The sequence below is a fragment of the Chelonoidis abingdonii genome, chromosome 10, assembly GCF_003597395.2.
Source record: "Chelonoidis abingdonii isolate Lonesome George chromosome 10, CheloAbing_2.0, whole genome shotgun sequence".
In the NCBI taxonomy this organism is placed as follows: Eukaryota; Metazoa; Chordata; order Testudines; family Testudinidae; genus Chelonoidis; species Chelonoidis abingdonii.
In genome coordinates this window covers 70534370-70555746 of record NC_133778.1, presented here as the reverse complement: position 1 = coordinate 70555746, position 21377 = coordinate 70534370, and the positions used below count along the sequence as shown (strand labels likewise).

The window sequence follows — 21377 nt, the reverse complement described above, 5'->3', positions numbered from 1 at the left end:
GATGACTGAAGGATAGCTAATGTGGTGTCAATTTTTTAAAAACACTCTAGAGGCAACCCTGGCAATTACAGGACGGTAAGCCTAACTTCAGTACTAGGCAAATTGGTTGAAACTATAGTAAAAAAATCCATGGTTTTTGTAAGGAGAAATCATGCCTGACCAATCTACTAGAATTCTTTGAGTGGGGTCAACAAGCATGTGGCCAAGAGTGATCCAGTGGATATAGTGTACTTAGATTTTCAGAAAGCCTTTGACAAGGTCCCTCAACAAAGGATCTTAAGGAAATTAAGCTGTCATGGGATAAGAGGGAAGGTCCTCTCCTGGTCAGTAACTGATTAAAAGATAGGACACAAAGGATAAAATGGTCTGTTTTCAGAATGGAAAGAGGTAAATAGTGGTGTCCCTGAAGGGTCTGTATGGGCCCCAGTCCTATTCAACGTACTCATAAATGATCTGGAAAAAGGAATAAACAGTGAGGTGGCAAAATTTGCAGATGACACAAAACTACTCAATATACTTAAGTCCCAAGCAGACTACAAAGAGGTAGAAAAGTATCTCATAAATCCGGGGGACTGGGCAACAAAATAGCAGATGGGACTTTTCAGGTTGGAAAAGAGACGACTAAGGAGGGACGTGATAGAGGTCTATAAAATCATGACTAGTGTGGAGAAAGTAAATAAGGAAGTGTTATTTTCTCCTTTTCAAAACACAAGAACTAGGGGTCACCAAATGAGTAGGCAGCAGGTTTAAAACAAACAAAAGGAAGTATTTCTTCCCACAACACACAGTCAACCTGTGGAACTCCTTGCCAGAGGATGTTGTGAAGGCCAAGACTATAACAGGGTTCAAAAAAGAACTAGATAAGTTCAAGGAGGATAGCTCCATCAATAGCAGGATGGGCAGGAATGCAAAACCATGCTCTAAAGTGTCCCTAGGCTCTGTTTACCAGAAGCTGGGAATGGGCGATGGGATGGATCACTTGATGATTACCTGTTCTGTTCATTCCCTTTGAATCATCTGGCATTGGCCACTGTCGGAAGACAGGATACTGGCCTAGATGGACCATTGGTCTGACCCAGTATGGCTGTTCTTATGAGATTTATGAAAGAAAGGATTCCAGCTCTAGAATCACCTGACCTAAGGGAGACACTGTCCAATTATTGGAAATGTTCTAGCTAGTGTGTTTGTGTACAGCTAACTCTTCATTGGATAGAATTAGAATTACTCTACACTGTCTCTCTACTTTAAACAAGTATTGGCGATTCTCCTTTAGTTTGATGGCATGGCATAGCCATCTGCTTTTGGAGCCAGAGAATGTGATTTCTGTCCCTGCTGTCATTGTGAAGTCCTGAATGGACATTGCATGCAGCAAAGTGACAACCATGAAGTGCATAGAGTTACAGGTTTGTTGCAATATCATAGCAAAGGATGCTGTTACTAAAGCAGTAAAACACTTCAAGAACAACCATTCTCCTGGATTCCGTTTACTGTGTCAAAGGTTGAAGAATCTTGGCTTATAGCCTCCTATCTTGCAAAGGAATTCTAGCAGTTTAGACGAAGGCACTGGGTGTCAGGAAACCTGTATTCTGTTCCTGACTCTGCCAAAGAAACCTTTACTCATTTCATGAGATAAGAGGGAAGGTCTTATTTACCCATGAAAGCTTATCCTCCAATACGTCTGTTAGTCTATAAGGTGCCACAGGACTCTTTGCCGCTTTTACTTGTAAATAAATACCCTCGGTTGCACAAAGAACCACCTTTTGTTAATCAGGGCCCCAGTCCTGTAACTGATTCTGCGTGAGCAGGTTCTTTACGTTCATGTGGCACTTCGTGCCCATGTGTAGTAGGTTGTGATCTAAGGTCTAAGAGAGAGCCCTAGAGACAACCAAGGCCGAGCATATCATGGAATAGAGAATTGTGACACATCTCTGTGCTCCAGGGTGGCAATTGCATGTCTGCTAGCTGGTTTTGAAGTGGTGCATGCAGCATATTAACATGGGACTAATGTATGTTTCAAAGTTTATTAATGAAAAAGCATTGACAACATTTGTGAGAAGCTCCCTGCTGTCTCCTCCGTTACATTGTTGCCTTCCATATTCTTCCTTCCCTCCCCACTGCCAGTTTTTCATGAGAGATTTGATGAATCTAAAGCCTCTATGGATATTTCCTTTTCCACTTCATTGGAGGAGCTCTGCACCAGCACATTGTTGTGATCAGACCATACAGAAGCAATGACTGTTCTCTCATTTACATTCCACATACATACCCATCCCTTGGTGTTGGGAGTCTTGAAACATTGTTTTGGTGTCTTTTATTTTAAAAATTTGACCAATATTTTTCTTTCTTTAAATACAGGAGTCTGGATTTGCCACTTTCATGCGAACCCTTAGAGAAAGAGACCATGAAAGGGTAGGGAAGAAGAAGGATGAACTGTAATTTCTGCCTCAAAAGACATTGTCCACTGCACTGTGAATGGTCTCAGGTCCATTGTTACTGCGCCTGAGATTTCACATATTCTAAAGACAGAGACTTAAAACAGCCATGGCCATTTTGTACAATTTTGAAATAAAGTGAAACTACTTGATTTTTAAAGGAAAACAGATTGTTGCCATATTCTGTTTAAAAACTAGCATTTTTCTCATGATGTGAGAATATGCCCATCAACACTCCTATGCAATATTTTTGTAATCTGTAGGTGAAGATGTTTGATAAGGTGATTCTGCATTTTTCTTTTGAAGGGTATTACAATCCATGTAATAACTTGTTTGTTTTTTTTAAATCAGTGGAGGAAAATGGGACTTTTAGAAACAAAAATCTGTTCAAATGCAGTTTTGCATTTTTGTGAAGATAGATACTTGTTCTTCAGAGATGTTTGGGGGGGGGAACAATTTTAAGGTGCTCAGGGATAAATAGGGAAATTGAGTTAATGAAGACACTAGCATTGACCATTCCAGATCTAATTGATTTCACATTTAATCCGCTGAACCAGAACTGTTTACAAATCTTTATAGAATGTATTGAGTCATTTTAAACAAAGTTGTCAAAAATCAGCACAGCATAGTTTAAGTTCAGAATCAGTCTCATTTTTCAGCATTTATGTCATCAAATGCCCCTGTAAATATGGGAGCAAAATGTAGTCTGTTTGTCTTTTTGTAAGTTTATGTTTAGGCCATATGAAATGCATATTGAAAAGCAGAATATTTGATTGTATGTGTGACAGATGTGTAATATTTTTGATATGCAGAAATTACATACAAGACAATTTGTTTACATTCCAAATGCTTGTCCGTATTGTTTGTTAAATAAAAATTAAAAAATGGAGTTATAGCATTAAAACAATTTATTTAGCAGTCATGTTAAAGGCTATAAATCACTGTAAACAGATATAGCATTACTACAGAGAGTGCTTTAAAAATGTGCGATTGTGCTGTTCATGCTACAAAGTTGCATTCATCTGGAGGTACCTGTAATGTCTTCATAGAATGAGGTTTTTAAGATTCATTTTGACCTAAAAATAAATCCGTAAAAAATTGAAAATGTTTTAATAGTGAATCAGCCTTGTTTTGCAGCTCTTTCAGGGAATGTGCTTATGTAACCAGCTCCCGTAAGAGCTGGTGACAAGAAAGCATAAGCCACTGCAGGTTCCATGAACAAGGGTTATTTCCTGTCTGATGACTAAGGGGCAAGCCTATCGTTTAGCTCTTATAGGTTCGTTTTTAAGTGTATCCTCTGTGGCACTAGTCTCACATTTCACACACTCTGGTGACACTGAGCTGCAGGTTGACATAGTATCCTCATTAAATGAAGGAGAACCATCACTTGGACCTGAACACTTTCTCTATTGCTGTTGGAAGTTTGCAGATATATTAAATATATCTTATAAATATATATATATGAAATATCTCTTTTGCCTGTCTCACCCCATCAGTGATGTATAGGGGGCAACTTCTCACTACACTGGTGGAGAAGTTAAGGGTTTTCTCACACTCTTATCCATTTTGGGTGCATGTCGCCGCCTCCGCCTCCTCTCTCTTGCCCAATTAATGGGACTGTACATTCGCCACTCATTAAGCTGCTGAAGCCATTACTGAGTAATCAGGAGTAAGAGCTGGTAGGCTGATTTGTTTTGTGTGGTGGCCAGCTTGTTAACCATGCCATAAATCTAAGCAATGAGGATGCCATGCCAAATATTTCCTCTTATTAGGCACCTCCTGAATCTTCCCACCACCAACAAAATTAGCTGTCAAGCAGTACACGGATATTCTGCATGGCCTAATAATTTATTACAACCTCGTATTTACCCTCCCACTAGTCAATTTTTTTTTTTTTTTTGGCATAGTCACTGTTTTGCATTATGTCCCATGCTCATTGGTAGCTATGGATCAGATCCTTTAAACTGTCTTCATGCTGAGTAGGGCCTATTCAGCCTTATGTGTGAGAACAAAAATTATATAGGTCTTTAGATTCCAAGAGGGAAGATCTTTGCTTCTGGCTGAGTATGAAGCGACGAATACAATCAGTCCAAAACTGTAGACATGTTACTGTAATTTTCCTGATCTCTAAGTGGTTGGCACTGAGGAAAGGAAATACAACATCCATGAAATCCTAAGCTGTGGGATATGTCTATATTTGCATTAATTGCAGAGAATTGTAGACTTTTTAAAAAAATAAGATCACAGCTGGCCAATGGTGACATCACTTCTTGGGACTGCTGTGATTTATAGGCTTTAGTAAATGTTTAGAATAGGACAATTACACACTATGCTTTAGACTAGTAATTCTTTACAGCTGGTTACACAATAATAAAATTAAGGAGCCTAGTTTTTCTTTTGGTGTTTTGTCATGTTGCTTCTTGGACTTGGACGGGCTTTTTCCTCAGTTAATTGTGTGTTAATGTACAAATACAAAATACTTGAAAATACTTTACCTACTGTTATAAGGTCATTACTCATCTGGTTTATAGTCAGAATGTCTTTGAAAGAATGATTTTGAACAGGATGAACAATTAAATCTAGTTGCGAACAAAAGCATTGGCTACTATGAACCAGAATATATCAAGCTTGCTTCCTAGTGGCTTGCAGTGAATCAGAGAGGCTGCCATTCTTGTGGACCATGGTCCTGATCCTGCAGCCCCTTGTTGGTATGATCCAAAGGCCCTTCAAGTCATCCATGGGAGTAGTCCCTTTGAGACTAACGGTGCGAATAAAGAAGTCATAGATTCCAAGGCCAGAAGGGACCATTGTGATCATCTAGTCTTACCTATATAACAGAGGCCAGAGAACTTCCCCAGACTAATTTCTAGAGCAGGCTGTGCCATTCTTCTTTTGGTTCGCAAGATTCACTTTGCATTTTATCTTTGCATTTGCTTTTTAATTCTTCCATTTCAGTCTCTCATTTCAGAGCAACTAGCTGAAGTTCTCTGTGTTCTGATAGCTGAGGGGTGCGGGGAAGCCCAGATGATTTACTTTCCCTGATTAGAAAATGCTACTGTACATCTAGTGCAGCTGGCCAGACTACCAAGCTTCCTAGTGCCACCTTCAGCCACAATGCTGTTATGAAGTAAAGCCCTTTAAGACTCTTCTTTTCCTTGAATATAGATGAAGTATCTTTAGGAAAAAAATCAAACTTTGTGCATAGGGAAGCCAAGCCCAGTGTGTCAGAGGTAATATAGTTCAATATGAGCAACCAGCTAGTGGAGGTAGCTGGATCTATTCAGGCATATCTTTCCACCTTGTGAGGTATTTGGAACCCCGGAGGAGAATCAGGAGAAAAGGTGTATGTGTTTGGTAAACTCTACACAACATTCATGTGGCACTGTGCAAAGGGCCAGCCAAAGACTATATACTACTAAAATCCTCAAAATCAGCCTTGTACTTGCCCCACAAAGCCTTAGATTTCTTCCCAAGTGAGTAAGGCTACAGGATAAAGTCCTATGTAACTGTAGAGGCAGGGCCCTTAATTTTCGGTTTTTATTTTCTTTAATTTTTCCCAGGAATTTATTGGTGTTTATTACTACAACAACAAAAACAGGTGAAACTCGGTGGAAAAAACTTAATTTTTGTGGGTAAATACCTTGGTTTATTTTGCTGGATGGAAGGACAGGAGGGAAAAGTATTCAGTAGATTAATGCTTTGATGAATAAACCTCAGTGTGGCTTGCTGCAGAACTAAAAACACAATACCACATCTGAATTTAAGAAAATATATCTCCAATCCCCAAATACAAATTTTCATTTGAAAAACAGTTTACTGTTGTAGACTTAGAACTATTGGCCTATAAATATTTACATTTAATAATTTGCAATGCATACACTCAACTTCATCCTTTTCTCCTGTTTTTGTTTTCTGAAACATATTCTGATACAGATTTTTGTTTTCTTCCCATTTTAGTGTGTCACATCTTTAAATCATTATCTCCTAACAGTTTGAAACAGGTCTGTGGTGGGTGTGAGATTAATCAGTACATTTAGACACGCACACACTTCGGAGTTCGAGTGCGTGCCGGTTTATTGTGTATATCTTCTAGACTAATACACAGCCTACTTGAATATACACACAGACAAATGTATTCTTATAATACATATATTTCATGCAATATATTGTATTTTCCTAATAAAACAAGTTATTTTTATATATTTGAATGATTCAAAATTGGGGTGAAAATTGAAAAAACCTACTTTTTGTAAAACCTGTGATTTTTTTATTTATTTATTTATTTTTTTGGGTAAATATCAGTTGAAACTGAAAACAAAGGGGCTTATGTACAGGTTAGTAAGGGAAGCTCATTTACTGGCCCAAGAACCTGTACTGGGAAACTGGGCTCCTTTTTTCAAAGGAATTTCAGGGATTCATGTCCCCAGGTTCTACTGAATTTGTTGAATTTCATTGAGATTTGGGGTAACTACCTTATGTTGCTTTAAAAATCCAAGCCTTAGTCTCCGTCTAGTGGCTAACTGCTCTACCATTAAGAATAAAACGTGACTAGGGGAAGAAAGGAAGCTTGTATGTTTAAACCTTTAATCCAAGGATTCTATAGCTAGATAAATAGTCTCTGAATAAGCAAGTCCTGCATGTATAGTAAAATTTAAGATAAAAGTGAAGTACATTTCTGAGGTATTCTGTGAAAACATTTCATGGATGATTTAATGAGTTTCGGGGTTTATAGCTTTTTGAAAGAAACATCACTCAGCAATTCAGGAATTTACTAGTTGATTTTATTTTATTTTTTAAACAGACTATCAGCATCAATCGTAATAGTCTTGGTAGTAGTGAATCAATAGAAAAGCAATGTAGAATAGAAAACATTATGTATACAGATTTACCAGAGTAATTCACGATCCCTGCCAACATGCATTTTACAGCTCAAAAACATTTGCAAAGTAATCTTACATTCAGAATAATCCAAGGAGCAGGGACTACTTATTTATGTGTACACTCCACTTAATTTAATGGTGAGTAGTCCCATAAATCTGTAATGAAGGACTACACCACTGAGTAAGGGTTTCAGAATGGAATCCTGAAAGCAGCGAGAAAGAAATTTAGCCTTTACTACCAGCTGATTATCTTTAAGTCAAATATCTGTTTTCTTTGCCATTTGATTCCCTACATTAATGTTACCTTCTCTCAGTTTTTCCAGCAGTAGAGCTGCAAACCAGTGGATCCAAAATAAGTTTTCCCTTTTATCTGTGAGCTTTAAAATTTCTGGATGTATAGGTAGGAGTATTAAGGGTAAATTAAAATGATGGGGGAGTTTGCAGCAAAGGTCATGTGTGTAGTGCGAAGGGGATTCATACTGAAAACATGGTTGAGGTCACTACTCTTTGGACTTCAGGGAAAACTTTACTCAAACCCCGCCTTTGGTAAGAGTGTATCAGTCAATTAATGGGACTAATTTTTCTTCTTATCTTTCATAGCTGGGCTTAAGTTGAGAGGGAAAAACAAGAGCTGATCCTTTTCTATTTGTTGCTCTTGACTGTTTGCATACAAAACTGCCCAATGTCCAAGGACTTAGGACATTTTAAGCCTCAGAGCCATGATAAAGAGGCACACAGGGGTAAGGCTCCACCAGTCATGGACTCCACAGCTGCAACATTGCCACCTATGATACCATCCAGGTCAAGGAACCGAGAACCACTGGAACCATCAAAAAGCACACAATGGAGCCTCATTCGCTGGCAGTACTGTCATAACCCCATATGGATCTGCCACGTAAGCCTTCCCACATTGCTTGTCCCACCAGAGTTAGGCAAGCAGAAATATACACCACTCTAGAGAACATCTGTGCTCTCCTGGATCCACAGATGCCCCAGTCCAGATCCCCTCAATGCTCACCAGGGGGTATTTTGACAGAGTCAGGAGACAAGGGGCTATGGGAAGAGAAGTCCATCTTGAGTACTGTCTACTAGCTGTGGCTGTCTTTCAACAGGAACAACCGCACTGCCTATTGAGCCCAATCTGACCTTTTTGTCATTTGGAAAATCAGATGTGCTGGAGGAACCATCATCGATTTCACGAGGGGAGATCAGTCCAGACATGAGATCAAGAGCTTTCTGAAGCCAGCCATGTCCAACTGAGATAACCCCCTCGGGTCCAGCAGGACCCATGCCTTGGGGACTTTCACAACCCTCTTCAACCCATCATATGAGCCTTTGGGGCTTATGAGACCTGTACAAGTGACACCCAGAGTCTGTGGTGTCTAATACTGAGTCATATCACCCCTCACAAAGCAACTAGAACTTTCTCCTGAGCTCAGAGAAAAGGCGGAATATGAACTGGTTCTGCTGCTTACTAATGAAGGTAACTTCCTCATCTCCTGATCCAGCTTCACTGTCTCCTCTCAATGACCACAGCAATTCCTGGAGCTACTATGGAGGGTGGCAGAAGAGCTCCAAATCTCTTTAGAGGAGATTCAGGACACAATATATAAACTCCAAGACATCCTGAAACACACAGGATCCAGACAGCTAGCACTCCTGTGAACAAAGCCATACAGGAAGCAGCCAGGGCATCGTATACACCAGCAACATTCCTTGCTATCCCTCTCTAGAATTCCATAGCAGTCTAGTCGTTATTATACTTATTAGTCTGGAACCACTACTAACTTCTCCATATTGTCCTTCCAAAGAGTTAGTCAGATTTTACAGATATTACTTTACCTCCTAGTCTACAGTACTCAATCTCATCAAGTACTCATCAAAGGAAAACAGTTCCCTTTTGAACAAAATCTTTAGAAAGTGGTCTCTTATGCCCCACTTGAATGGCTTTATATATACTGGCCATTCAACAGAGAGAGGCTGGTTCATTAGCATGTGCAATTCTCCATGATCTGATTGATCTGATTAGTTCTTACAGCTTATTTGGCAGCAAACGTATAAAGCCACCACAGTCCACATGCACAATATGTGCACAATTAACAGAGAGAAGAAATGGTGCAAAAGTAACAGGCTTTGCTTGTAAAGGTTTTTTCAAGGGCATTAGATTTATCTACCGTAGTAGACTGGACTTACCCAGTGCACTAGTCTCACTCACACTTTGGTACCTCTCAGCTATTTAAATAAATAATAATTCTTCTCATACTGATGTCCCTGTCCAGCGTATTTAATTTTTGTGCCTCAGGACAATCATGGATTCCAACGTGTAGTTCCAATGGCATAAACCAGTGACAGGCATAACAGAATGCAGTCTCCATTTGCACAGTACATAAAACTAAATTAAACAGTTATTAGTGTATTGATGTACTCACCCCCTCTTTATTGCTGTTAAACTGACAGTATCTAAACCACCCTTGTAATAGAAAGTACTATGTGGGGGTGTCAGTGGGGTGTGTGTGCGCTGCATCTCGGGATCAGCTTTCCTCCACTCCAGTCTTCTGTTTGCTCACTTATCCCATGGTCCCTCTTGCTCTCCAGGGTGCTCTCCTTGTGACTCAGCCCTTTGGCCATGTCACTATATAGTTTTCCCCTTCCAGGGTATTGTCCTGCTGGACCCAGATCATCCTCCATGACAATTCCCAGGCTGTACCACTTCCCCAGTGGCTGGTAGGGCAACCCAGGCCTGCCCACTACTTCGGGTTCCAGCCAGGGACCCTATCATCATCAGCTAAGATCTATAGCAGGAGTCGGCAACCTTTCAGAAATGGTGTGCCGTGTTTTCATTTATTCACTCTAATTTAAAGTTCCGAGTGCCAGTAATACATTTTAACGTTTGTTGACGGTCTCTATAAGTCTATAATATATAACTAAACTAAAGTTTTTAAAATGCTTAAGAAGCTTCATTTAAAATTAAATTAAAATGCAGAGCCCCCTGGACTGGTGGTCAGGACCTGGGCAGTGTGAGTGCCAATGAAAATCAGCTCGCATGCTGCCTTCAGCACCTGTGCCATAGGTTGCCTATCCCTGATCTACAGAGTCTCCTCCTTGCTGCTCTTTCCCTGGGCTCTTCCTACTCCATTTTCTACGGGCTTTCTTCCCCACAACTCCTCTGGTAAACTCTTCTATCAGGGACAGGATCCCAAGGCTTTCTCTGCCTGGGTTTCCTCCTAGCCACCTCTCTGTGCTCAGAGTGGCTGCTGACTATCTCCTTACAGCCCTAGCTAACTCCCCTTCCCTCTTGGGAGTGACTGCAGACCTCCTACCTGCAGCCCCAACTGTTGTCACCTTGCTGGCTTTATACAAGCTCCTGCCCAGGTGGGCTTCATCTTTAATTAGGGCTTGTCTTCACACACAGCACTGCTGCAGCATTTTAGTGAAAACACTAAGAGTCTCCCATTGGTGTAGTTAATCCACCTCTCGTGGTATTCACCCACGAAAGCTCATGCTCCAAAACGTCTGTTAGTCTATAAGGTGCCACAGGATTCTCTGCTGTTTGTCAACATAGCACTGTCTACAGGGCAGGTTAGGTCAGCAGATCACCACCACTTGGGGTGTGGATTTTTCACACCTCCAAGTGATGTAGTTATACTGATATAGGTCTGTATTGGAGACCTGGCCCAGGCTTTTGCAGATCCTGACTCACCTCCAGGTGAAGCCTATAAGGTTAATTGTCCATTAAACTAATGTGGGGTAGACTCCTTATCAGAGAGGTTTTTGATTTTTTTCCCCACCTACTTAGGAGCTCTAACCTGACCATCTATTTCAACAACAGAAGCATCATAGTATGAAATAATAAGGCTGCTATTCTGTCATGGACGTAACGGAACCTCCACAGCTGCAGCAGCCAATGCGGCTGGCCCCAGGGAGCACCCCAGCAGCGGCGGTCCCAGGGGCAGCTGCAGTAGTGGACCTGGGGAGCACTCGAACATTGCTCCCGGTGGCCCATGACTAAATCCTAGCCTTAATTAGCGTGCAGTGATGGGCAGGAAAGTGAAGTATGTAAAAATGGCATTTTCTTACTCAGCAGACAAGCACCCTGCCTTTATTCAGTCACATCTTCTGACACCATGAGTGACTGCTCCAGTGTTACACTGCTGCAGAATTTGGCCCTGAGTTTACAGTTGTTTTGGACATGTTCTACTACTTTTGACACCTGGTAGCTGGCTCTGCACAGCCAACAAGGCTCCAAGGTCCTAATTCAGCAAAGCACTTAAATACATGCTGAAATCCCACTGACTTCAGTGGCACTTCAGTCTGTGCTCAAGTGCTTTCCTAAATAGGGATGGGCTTCATCATGTTCTTAAGTGGCTTGCTGAATCAAGACCTGAAAGCCAGATCTGGATCCCATTTTGGCTTGTGAGAATTGTAAGTCAAGTTCCAATACAGGGTCAACTCTGCCCTCAGTAGAGCTGGCTGAACATTTTCTGATAGAACAGGCTGGTGGGCTGCCTCAGAGTCCTGGATCCTCAGATGCCAGGGTGCCTGCCTGGCAGATGAATGAGCTGACTGATCTACCTGGGAAGTTGGGTAGTTGGTTCCCCACCTGGCTGGCTCCTTGAGCCACCCACGGGACAGAGGACTGGGCAACCGGTTCTATTGTACCAGTAACCTTTAAAACCTTTAAGCATGCATTTCTCTCAGCTGTAAAGTAAGGTAGTCTCAATTATAGCATATTGCTGCTACAGTCGCTGTTCAGCCTTACCTGCTAATCAGTAATAAATAAAATATGAATGTTACTCAAAAGAGACAGTATTCTTCCTCTTTCTTGGTGAGTTACTATTATACAGAGCTACATTTCCATCCCATTCAATTATAATCTTATTTGATCTTACAGTACCTAATAATGCTTTCCTGCTAAGGCTACTTTCTATGTTTCTGAATTAAATTACGGCTATAACATCATAACTCTACTTATGCAAAGTTTGTTGTGGATATTATTATATTCAAGGGCAAATTGCTTTAGGGACCCAGAATTCTCTGAATATAAATGAAGTGTTTATAGTACAATCTTATTAATAAATAATGCTTTTATTTACTGTAATTGTTTAAATGGCATCTACTGGAATTTCTGGCCTTGTGATGTGATCAGCTTGGAATGATTTTCCCTCTCTGGAAATATTTGAATACAAACAAAGTCTGGTGATGTGTTCAATTAGAGTAATGTAGGGAACTAAAGGGATTATGCCTACTAGGAGTACATTAATGTGGTTTTTCGGTTCATTTTTCCCCACTGAACAGGAAATAAACTAAATAGAGACGAAAAGCCCGGAAGCAAGACCTTTATTATTGGAATGGCTTGTTACATGATAATCAAAAATAGCCCAACTTGTTTTATTTCTACAAATCCAGGATTGATGGCGCTGAAAATAAAAATGCACTTATAACTTGTCAATCTCATTGGAGCTTGTTACTTTGCAGACTGACTGAGATGCAGTGTGAAGATTAGAGACACTAAATATTTTGCATGCCACAGTTGTTGTACCAAATGCATTTATTAGTTGCAAGGTTCCTTATGTGATATTACTGGGTTTCTTCACGTTTTTGTAAGGTCCTAGAGAATGAAACACTGTTGCTCTAAGGCACAACCCCTTTTCCCTCCAGAATGGACTCTTGAGAAAATTTCAACAGAGAAACACAGGAAAACATGTGAACAAAGAAATAAACTATGTTTCATGGCCATTCTTTATCACCCTGACCACACTCCCACCTCAACTGTGCTAGCAACAACAGCATTGAAACCAGGGAAGCAGTGACTATATTACCAACTCTCACAATTTTGTTATGCAAGTCACAATATTTGGTTTTTTCTTAAAGGCCCAGATGCTAGGCTCACCTTCTTATCTGCGAACATCAACTTTCATTTAAAAACAGTAAGGTTCTTGATATCATGGTTGTGGACGAAAGTGCGACCTCTACAAGCTCTACAAAAATACAAACGCCTAAACAGTGTTCTGATTTTTAAGCCACTGTCATGATTTTGGGGGATCTGATTCATGTTTTGTAAATATTTAGGGTGAAATGATGGCCCTAACTTCCATAATGGAATGGAATAATGGCCAAAATGTCCACTGATTTCAACAGAGCCAGAATTTTACCTTTGGGGTGAAACACTGTGTGAGAAACAGTAGGGCACAGAGGCTGGGGGAGTTTTCAGAGCTTCCTGCAGCGGGGGTAGAAATCTGGGAGTGGGTCTGACCCAGCCCCAGATGCCATGCAGATGAAGAGGAAGTCGTGTCTTCCCCAGCTCAGCTGTGACTAGTGGCTGAGCCTGGCACAGGGTAGGAGCCACCAGCTGCATCTTCCCCAGTCCTGCCTCCTGCCCCACAATGATTTACCTCTGTCAGCCGCCTTGGGCACCCAAAACGTGCACGGTGGCGCAGAATTCCCCTAAGAGTAAATTATGCAAGATTTTTCAGAACAGTGCCAGACTTTATTATTTCAGAGTTCTAAACCACATCCTAAAATAACCAACCAATTCAATTTAATCTATGACAGTGGTGCCCAACCTTTTTCATCTGATGAGCATCCGCCTAAATGCCACCGACAAGCAGCAACATCAATAGGCGTTGCTACCGAAATGCCGCCAACAAGCAGTGTCCAGAGGCGTTGCTGCTGAAAACTGGTGGCATTTCAGTAGCAACGCCTCTGGATGGCACTGCTTGTTGGCGGCATTTCAGCAGATGCTTGTTCGCCGGCCAGTACACGGGCGCACTAAGAAGCCCCGGCAGGCACCATGGCACACGTGGGTACCGCGCTGGGGACCCTGATCTATGAGGACCGGACCTGTTCAGTACCACTGCTTACAATTCAACTCACCCATCTAAGTTTTGAAGTTATCCAGCCAACTTTACCTTCCCCTTAACCTTTTCTTTTCCAGAGGATCTACTCTTTCTTTATACATGCATTTTATGCTTTACATTTCTCCTCTTGATTTGCTGAGCCCTAAGACCCAGAATCTCAAAAGCATCTAGGTGCCTAACTCCTACAGGACTTAAGCACTTAAATACGTTTGACGATCTGGGCCTAAGTTCTTTCCTCCCTGTTGCAGCTCCTACTGGTTTATTCAGTAAACAGTGTCCCTTGGGCATATGCCTGTCACATTAAACAGGATTCTTATCAGGGACTGGTAATAGGGTGTGGAGGCTTTTCACATCAAGCCCGGCTGTTTTCGCTGAGTTACCAGATGATTGTTTGGTGGTCTGTGTGAATAGTGCTGGACCAGGTCTCAGTCCAGTCCCTGGTGCCAGCTGCCGCTGGGGCTGAGCTGGGAGTGTTGGTGGACTCGGCAGAAACACCAAGGATTATTAATTATTATTTATATAACGTTAACACTTCACCAGGCACTTTACACAGCGGGGGTGGGGCTGTCCATAAGCACATGAGGGAGTGATAGGAAAACACGTCCCATTGAAAGTTATCAACTGTTAGGGCCCTACTCCGGGGCCCCGCCGTTTACAGGCATTTGTGGCAGCTTTTCCAATATCCGTAACTTCATTAGCATCACAAATCGCTGACGAAGTGAACTACAGCTCCACCCCCACAGAGCAATGGCGGCCCAGCCGCCTCGTCCTCACCCCCACAGAGCAATGGCGGCCCAGCCCAATCTGAGCAACCGCGCCCCCGACCACCCCCATATCACCGAAGAGCAACGGCACCTCGACCACGTCCTCAGTCCTCACCCCGCCGCCGAACACCGTACGGCTGACCACGCAGAGTCACGTGATATCTTCTCGCCCTGCGATTGATTGCTCCGGGGGCACGTCACTGGTTCCCACAATGCTTTGCGGCAGGCGGACGTGGTGCGGCTGGTGGTGCCGCGGCTCCGGTGAGGCAGGTAGCTCGGAGCGGTCTCCTGCGCCTCGCAGAGCGGTTGCCTAGCAACAGACCTAGGCCCGCCTGACCACCCGGCCGCGCGGAGGCGGCTCAGGTGGGAACTGGGGCCGGGAGAGGCTGCCCCTGGGGGCAGGGATGGGGCGGGGCGCCCCTCCCCCATGGGCCCCGGCCACAGGTATGGGGCAGGAACAGGGCTGGGTCTCCTCCTCCCCGGGGCCCTGGGCACAAGTGGGGGGCACGGATCGGGATAGTGATGGGCCCTCCTCCCCCGGGTGCAGGGGTAGGGGTGGGGCTCCTCCTCCACCCCGGGGCCCGAGGCGCGGGGAGGGGGGGCAGGAATAGGGATAACGATGGGCTCTTTCTCGGGGGCCGGAATAGGGACGGGTCCCGCTCCTGATGCCCAGGTACCAGACTGTGGGGGGGAGGGGATGTGGGGGCTATTGCAATGGAGGAATTATTCCATCTGCCACTTGCCTTTCAGAGATAGGGAGGCATAGCCCTGCCCACGACCTCTTCCCTGTAGTGTAAGGTTGCAGTAGGGGCCGGGCGTGAGTACAAATGCTGCTCTACAAAACAGCTGTGACCCCTGTTTTTTCCCCACTCCTCCTCCTGTGGACAGAGTGCCACGTGTAACGTATGGGTGCAACACAGGTTTGTGTGTTGGATAGCTGCTGTAGCCAAAAGTTTTGGTTTTTTTTAGTGTGCACTGTTGAGAAGGAGGCAGTCGCCCCCCCCCCCCCCCCGTGATGTGGGTTATCCCTAACACTTCAAGATCAGGTTATTGTACTGTACTCTACTGGAGTTACACAGTGACATTACTTGGAAATGGAAACTAGTGCTGAACTGAGTAGTCTACTTATTAAGCATAATTTTATAACTGAAGTTCATTACAACATAGTTCCAGGATCTTCATTGGCTGTCAATAGACTTCTGCATGGAGACACTCAGCTTTGGTGCTAACCTTCAAAGCATAAGTGGTCTGAGCCGTTCTAACCTGGGAGATTGTGCTGCCCCCATTTTTATGGTACTGGTGCAATCAGTTAAAGGGCTCAGACAAAAGCTTCCTTGTTACAAACAGAAGGAAGTTGGTGATAGCGCATTCTAGGGTTCCTTAACTTTAGTATGCAGTTTCCCCCTCTTTCTTGGTTTGCCAGAAGCTAGATCGGGATGGGCAAACTTTTGGCCTAAGGGCCACATCTGGGTGGGGAAATTGCATGCAACACCATGAATGTAGGGCGGGTGCGGGAGAGGGTGAGGGAGGGCGTGCGGTGTGCAGGAAGGGGCTCAAGGCAGGGGGTTGGAGTGTAGGAGGGGTGTGGCATGGGGCTCAGGGCAGAGGGTTGGGGTGCAGGAGGGGTGTGGCAGGAAGCTCAGGTCACGGTGTTGGGATGCAGGAGGGGGCTCAGGGCAGGGAGTTGGAGTGCACGAGGGGGTTGGGCTGCAGCAGGGGGGTCAGGGGTTTGGGGTGTGACGGGGCTCAGGGCAGGGGGTTGGGGTGCAGGAGGGGTTCAGGGTGTAGGCTCTGGCCCTTTGCTGCTTACCTGGAGTGGCTCTGGGGTGGCAGCAGGGCTAAGGCAGGCTCCCTGCCTGCCCTGGCCCTACGCCACTCCCAGAAGCAGCTGGTACCACGTCTCTGCAGCCCGAGGGGGAGGAGGGACAGAGAGCTCTGCGCGCTGCCTTTGCCTGGGGGTGCTTCCCCTGAAGCTCCCATTAGCCGCGGTTCCCCATTTCTGGCCAATGGGAGCTGTGGGGGGCAGTGCCAGGAGGCGAGGGCAGTGCATGGAGCCCTCTGGCCCACCAGAGGCCGTGGTGCCGGCCGCTTTTGGGAGCAGCACGGGGCTGGCAATCCCGAGGGTTGGATCTAAAGCCCTGATGGGCCGGATCTGGCCCGCGGGCCATAGTTTGCCCATCCCTGATCTAGAGCTGTCATAAACAGATAGCTAAGGGTTAATGTTTCTTTTACCTGTAAAGGGTTAACAAAGGGAACCAAACACCTGACAAGAGGACCCATCAGGAAACCGGATTTTTCAAAGCTTAAGGGAGGGAATTTGTGTGTGTTTCTTGGTCTTGGGTCTTTGTCTGTTCGGTGCTCTCTCAGCTATGAGAGGATCTATTTCCAGTCCTTCTAATCTTCTGTTTCCCAGTTGTAACTACAAAGGTAGCAAAAGTATAATCTTTTAAATTGTTTTGCTGTATTTGCATCTGTGTATCTGGCTGGTGGAGTCTTTATGTGTATTTGGCTATAAGTACTTTAAATTGTATTGTTTTTGGATAAGGCTGTTTATCCCTTTTCTATTGTTTATTCATTTTCTATAGAGTTGAAAACCCTGTATTACCATCTAGGTTACAGAGAAATGTTATTCTATCTTCTTTCTTTTTTTATTAAAAGGTCTTGCTTTTTAAGACCTGTTGATTTTTTTGTTTCTAGTTGACCCACCAGGGAAATTGGGTGGAGAAAGGAAGACGGGGAGAGGAAAGACTGCTCTCTGTGTTTAACTCTCCTAGTGTCCCAGGGCGGGAAGAAGCTAAGGGAAGAAGAGAGAGAAATCTTTTCTAGTTTCCTTGTCTTTGGTTGTCTCTTTTGTGGAAGAGAGGAGACATGCTTCTTCTGTATTGTGATGTGAAGAGGTTGCATCAATAACTGCAGGTTAGCCCAGAGAGGAAATTCTGGGTGGAAGAGAGGTGGGGGAATGGTGTATTCCTTGTGGTAAGATCAGGTTCTTGAGTCTTGGGTCCCCCAGAGAATTTGGGCTAAAGGGGAGCCAAGCCCTGGAAATCACTTGGCTGGTGGCAGCGATATCAGATCTAAGCTGGTAATTAAGCTTAGAGGGTTCATGCTAGCTTCTCAGTTTATGAACGCTAAAGTTCAAATCTGAGTAGGAAGCTATGACAAGAGCATACAGTGTAAAGCTTTTATACAGTTAAGAAAATAAACTAATGAATAGAAAATTGTGAAACAGTTAAGGCTGATCCACATGATATGACACAAACTCAGAAAAGGCAATACACCGTTCAATACATAACAACAGGCACACACCTTACTATTCCCACAGATACCATACACCTTATCTCTGCCCTCTCAATCATCCCTTCAGCAGGCAGCAGTCTACCAAATTATCATCCATTAGTTGTGGATGTTTAATGTAATAAGTTCATGGGTTGAAAGGGGATGATTTGGAAAATGAGGTGCTGGAAGTCTAGCATATGTTGGAGAGCAGAGACTACCCATTGCACCAGATCTACTCAGAATTCATCTCTGTTTGCCTAGCTTCATAAAAACAATGTGTTGTGTGTGGTTTTGTTTTTTGTTTTTTGTTTTTTTTTAAAGGTGGTACTGCCATGAACAACACTCATCAACAGTCCAGTTTCAAACAGTTTATATTAAAAATGTATGCAAAGGAGTCAAACAAAAATTCTCTTGAAAATTCAGACTATAAAACTAACATTGTGTCACATTTCACACTGAAAGGCCATCTTCACGTATGGGGAAAAACAGGAATATATACCTCATATTAAGGCTCATTTCAGAACATAGCTCTGAATATGGAGTTGTAACCATGTGCCTCCCTATTAAAAACAATTACCAGTTTCCTCTTTTCAGTAGAAGAAACTGAGATTAGGTCATGGACCCCACAACCACATGTTCCTAATTCCCAGGGGCCCTGGAATGGAAACTGCAGGCTTTCAAGTGAGTAAAGTACTTTTCACAAATCTGTGAAGGGTGGGAGACTCACTGTTACATTTGTAAGGAAAGTGAGGTCCCTTGAGTTCAGGATAGTTTGAGGTAGAGAGTATCTGGGGAAAAAATACTAAATATGTAAGAGATTGAGTGCAGATTAATACCTAAACTTTTGGATGGATAGATAGAAATGACATTTAAAGATAATGTTACTTTATAGAAATATTCCTTCATCACATTTTTCTATGTGCACATATATACACACGCACAAAAAAACTGCTTGCCTTAGAGAAATATTTAATATTTTTGGTTGGCTGAATAAAATATCCCTTGTTTTTTAATTGCCATCATCCTGTTATAGGAAGAGTTAGTACCCTTTTGTTTAGTGGTAAATTTTCATGACAGTTTTGCAGTGCTGAATTGCATACAGTTAAAATATGTGTATTTATTAATTTCTCTACATTCATATGCTCTTGTAGCCACAGTGTGTTTGGTGACAGTATTTTTGATTGTTTTTGTTTTTAAGATAAATAACTTTTTATACAGTCTTCTGACACTATTCTTCGGAGACTGAGAAGAAAGAAATGTATTCATTGGATGGCTTAATAAGAAATATTTCACTAATGATATTAAAAAAGACTGTCTAAACAAAGTTTGGTTTTTCTGTCATTTCATAATGCATGGAAGACAGCTGTCAGGTTTCAGGGAGGTGTATCCTTTAAAAAAGGGACTAATTTGCCTTAATATAAATAGCTTTAATTTAATCTGAATCCCTATTTATCTAGGATTTATGAGAATATTTTATTTACAGATAAAATAAACATGTAAAATAGATAACTTAGATCTAGAAGAAGGATTTTATCCTCTCTCAGTTCTGCTGTCTCTATTGTTGATATTGCTATTTATATTCTTTGCCCTTAATTCTGGGAGTAAAACAATGACTGAATGGAAATTTGGTTCAGTATTTAATATACGGGCAATGGGAGAGTTTTGGAGAGAGAAATATAGCGTTATGTAATCCTACCTACTTGATATTTTTGCACTCCTCCTTTTTCCCCATAAGAGATTACTGATAATAAAATAGCATTTATTAAATTAATCACAGCAATCAGAGAGCTTTATGACTGTAGTTCATTTGTCCATCTTCCTGCGAATATAGGACCGTTCTTCATAATATACTATTCAGCCTAGTTTTTAAATGATTGAAGGGGTGGGTCTTTGTCCTCTTCACTTTGGAAATCTGCATAGTCAAATAGAAATGGGTTTTAAATCCCATTTTTAAATCATATGATTAATCACGCTGTTAAACAATAATAGAATACCACTTATTTAAATATTTTTGGATATTTTCTACATTTTTAAATATATTAATTTCAGTTACAACACAGAATATAACGTACAGTGCTCACTTAATTTTTTTATTAAAGTATTTGCGCCGTTAAAAAACAAAAGAAATAGTATTTTTCAATTCACCTAATACAAGTACTGTAGTGCAATCTTTTTATCATGAAAGTTGAATGTACAAATGTAGAATTATGTACAAAAAAACCTGCATTCAAAAATAAAACAATGTAAAATTTTAGAGCCTACAAGACCACTCAGTCCTACTTCTTGTTCAGCCAATCACTCAGACAGACAAGCTTGTTTACATTTGCAGGAGACAATGCTGCCCGCTTCTTATTTACAGTGTCACCTGAAAGTGAGAACAGACGTTCGCTGTTGTAGCCAGCGTCGCAAGATGTTTACATGTCAGATGTGCTAAAGTTTCATGTGTCCCTTCATGCTTCAACCACCATTCCAGGGGACATGCTGATGACAGGTTCTGCTCAATAACAATCCAGATCAGTGCAGACCAACTCATGTTCATTTTCATTATCTAAGTCAGATGCCACTAGCAGAAGGCTGATTTTCTTTTTTGGTGGTTTGGGTTCTGTACTTTGTGCACCGGAGCATTGCTCTTTTGAGACTTCTGAAAGCACGCTCCACACGTCCCTCTCAGACATTTTGGAAGGCACTTCAAATTCTTAAATTTTGGGTCAAGTGCTGTAGCTATCTTTAGACATTTCACATTGGTATCTTCTTTGCATTTTATCAAATTTGTAGTGAAAGTGTTCTTAAAATGAACATGTGCTGGGTCATCATCCGAGACTGCTATAACATGAAATGTATGGCAGAATAGAGGTAAAACAGCAGGAGACATACAGTTCTCCCCCAAGGAGTTCAGTCACAAATGTAACTAACACTTTTTCTTTTTAACGAGTGTCATCAGCATGGAAGCATGAGAGGCATATGAATCTTTGGCGCATCTGGCATGTAAATATCTTGTGACGCCAGGTGCAGCAGTGCCATGCGACGCCTGTTCTCACTTTCAGGTGACATTGTAATGAAGAAGGGGGCAGCATTATCTCCTGTAAATGTAAACAAACCTGTTTCTCTTAGTGATTGGCTGAACAAGAAGTAGGACTGAGTGGACTTGTAGGTGCTAAAGCTTTACTT

At 42.4% G+C, this 21377-nt stretch overlaps 2 protein-coding genes across 7 annotated transcripts in view; both read left to right on the top strand.

The window, feature by feature from the left end:
* PDIA5 (protein disulfide isomerase family A member 5) overlaps nucleotides 1-2536 on the top strand; it is a 123369-nt gene extending 120833 nt beyond the window's left edge. Inside the window, exon 17 of the mRNA XM_032797036.2 lies at nucleotides 2356-2536. Within this exon, the coding sequence (XP_032652927.2) occupies nucleotides 2356-2436 (81 nt within the window). The 3' untranslated portion in view covers nucleotides 2437-2536. The remainder of the gene's footprint in view (nucleotides 1-2355) is intronic.
* A 12606-nt stretch (nucleotides 2537-15142) lies between these two features.
* Nucleotides 15143-21377, top strand: part of SEC22A (SEC22 homolog A, vesicle trafficking protein) — a 38135-nt gene continuing 31900 nt past the window's right edge. The window contains exons 1-2 of one of the 6 annotated variants that reach the window (XM_075070299.1): nucleotides 15161-15296; nucleotides 15903-15979. Coding sequence is in view for 1 of the 6 variants with exons in the window: in XM_032797049.2 (XP_032652940.1) it covers nucleotides 15361-15377 (17 nt within the window). In the remaining 5 variants the exon portion in view is untranslated. The other 5 variants (XM_032797050.2, XM_075070300.1, XM_032797052.2 and 2 more) reach the window with 5 other exon arrangements.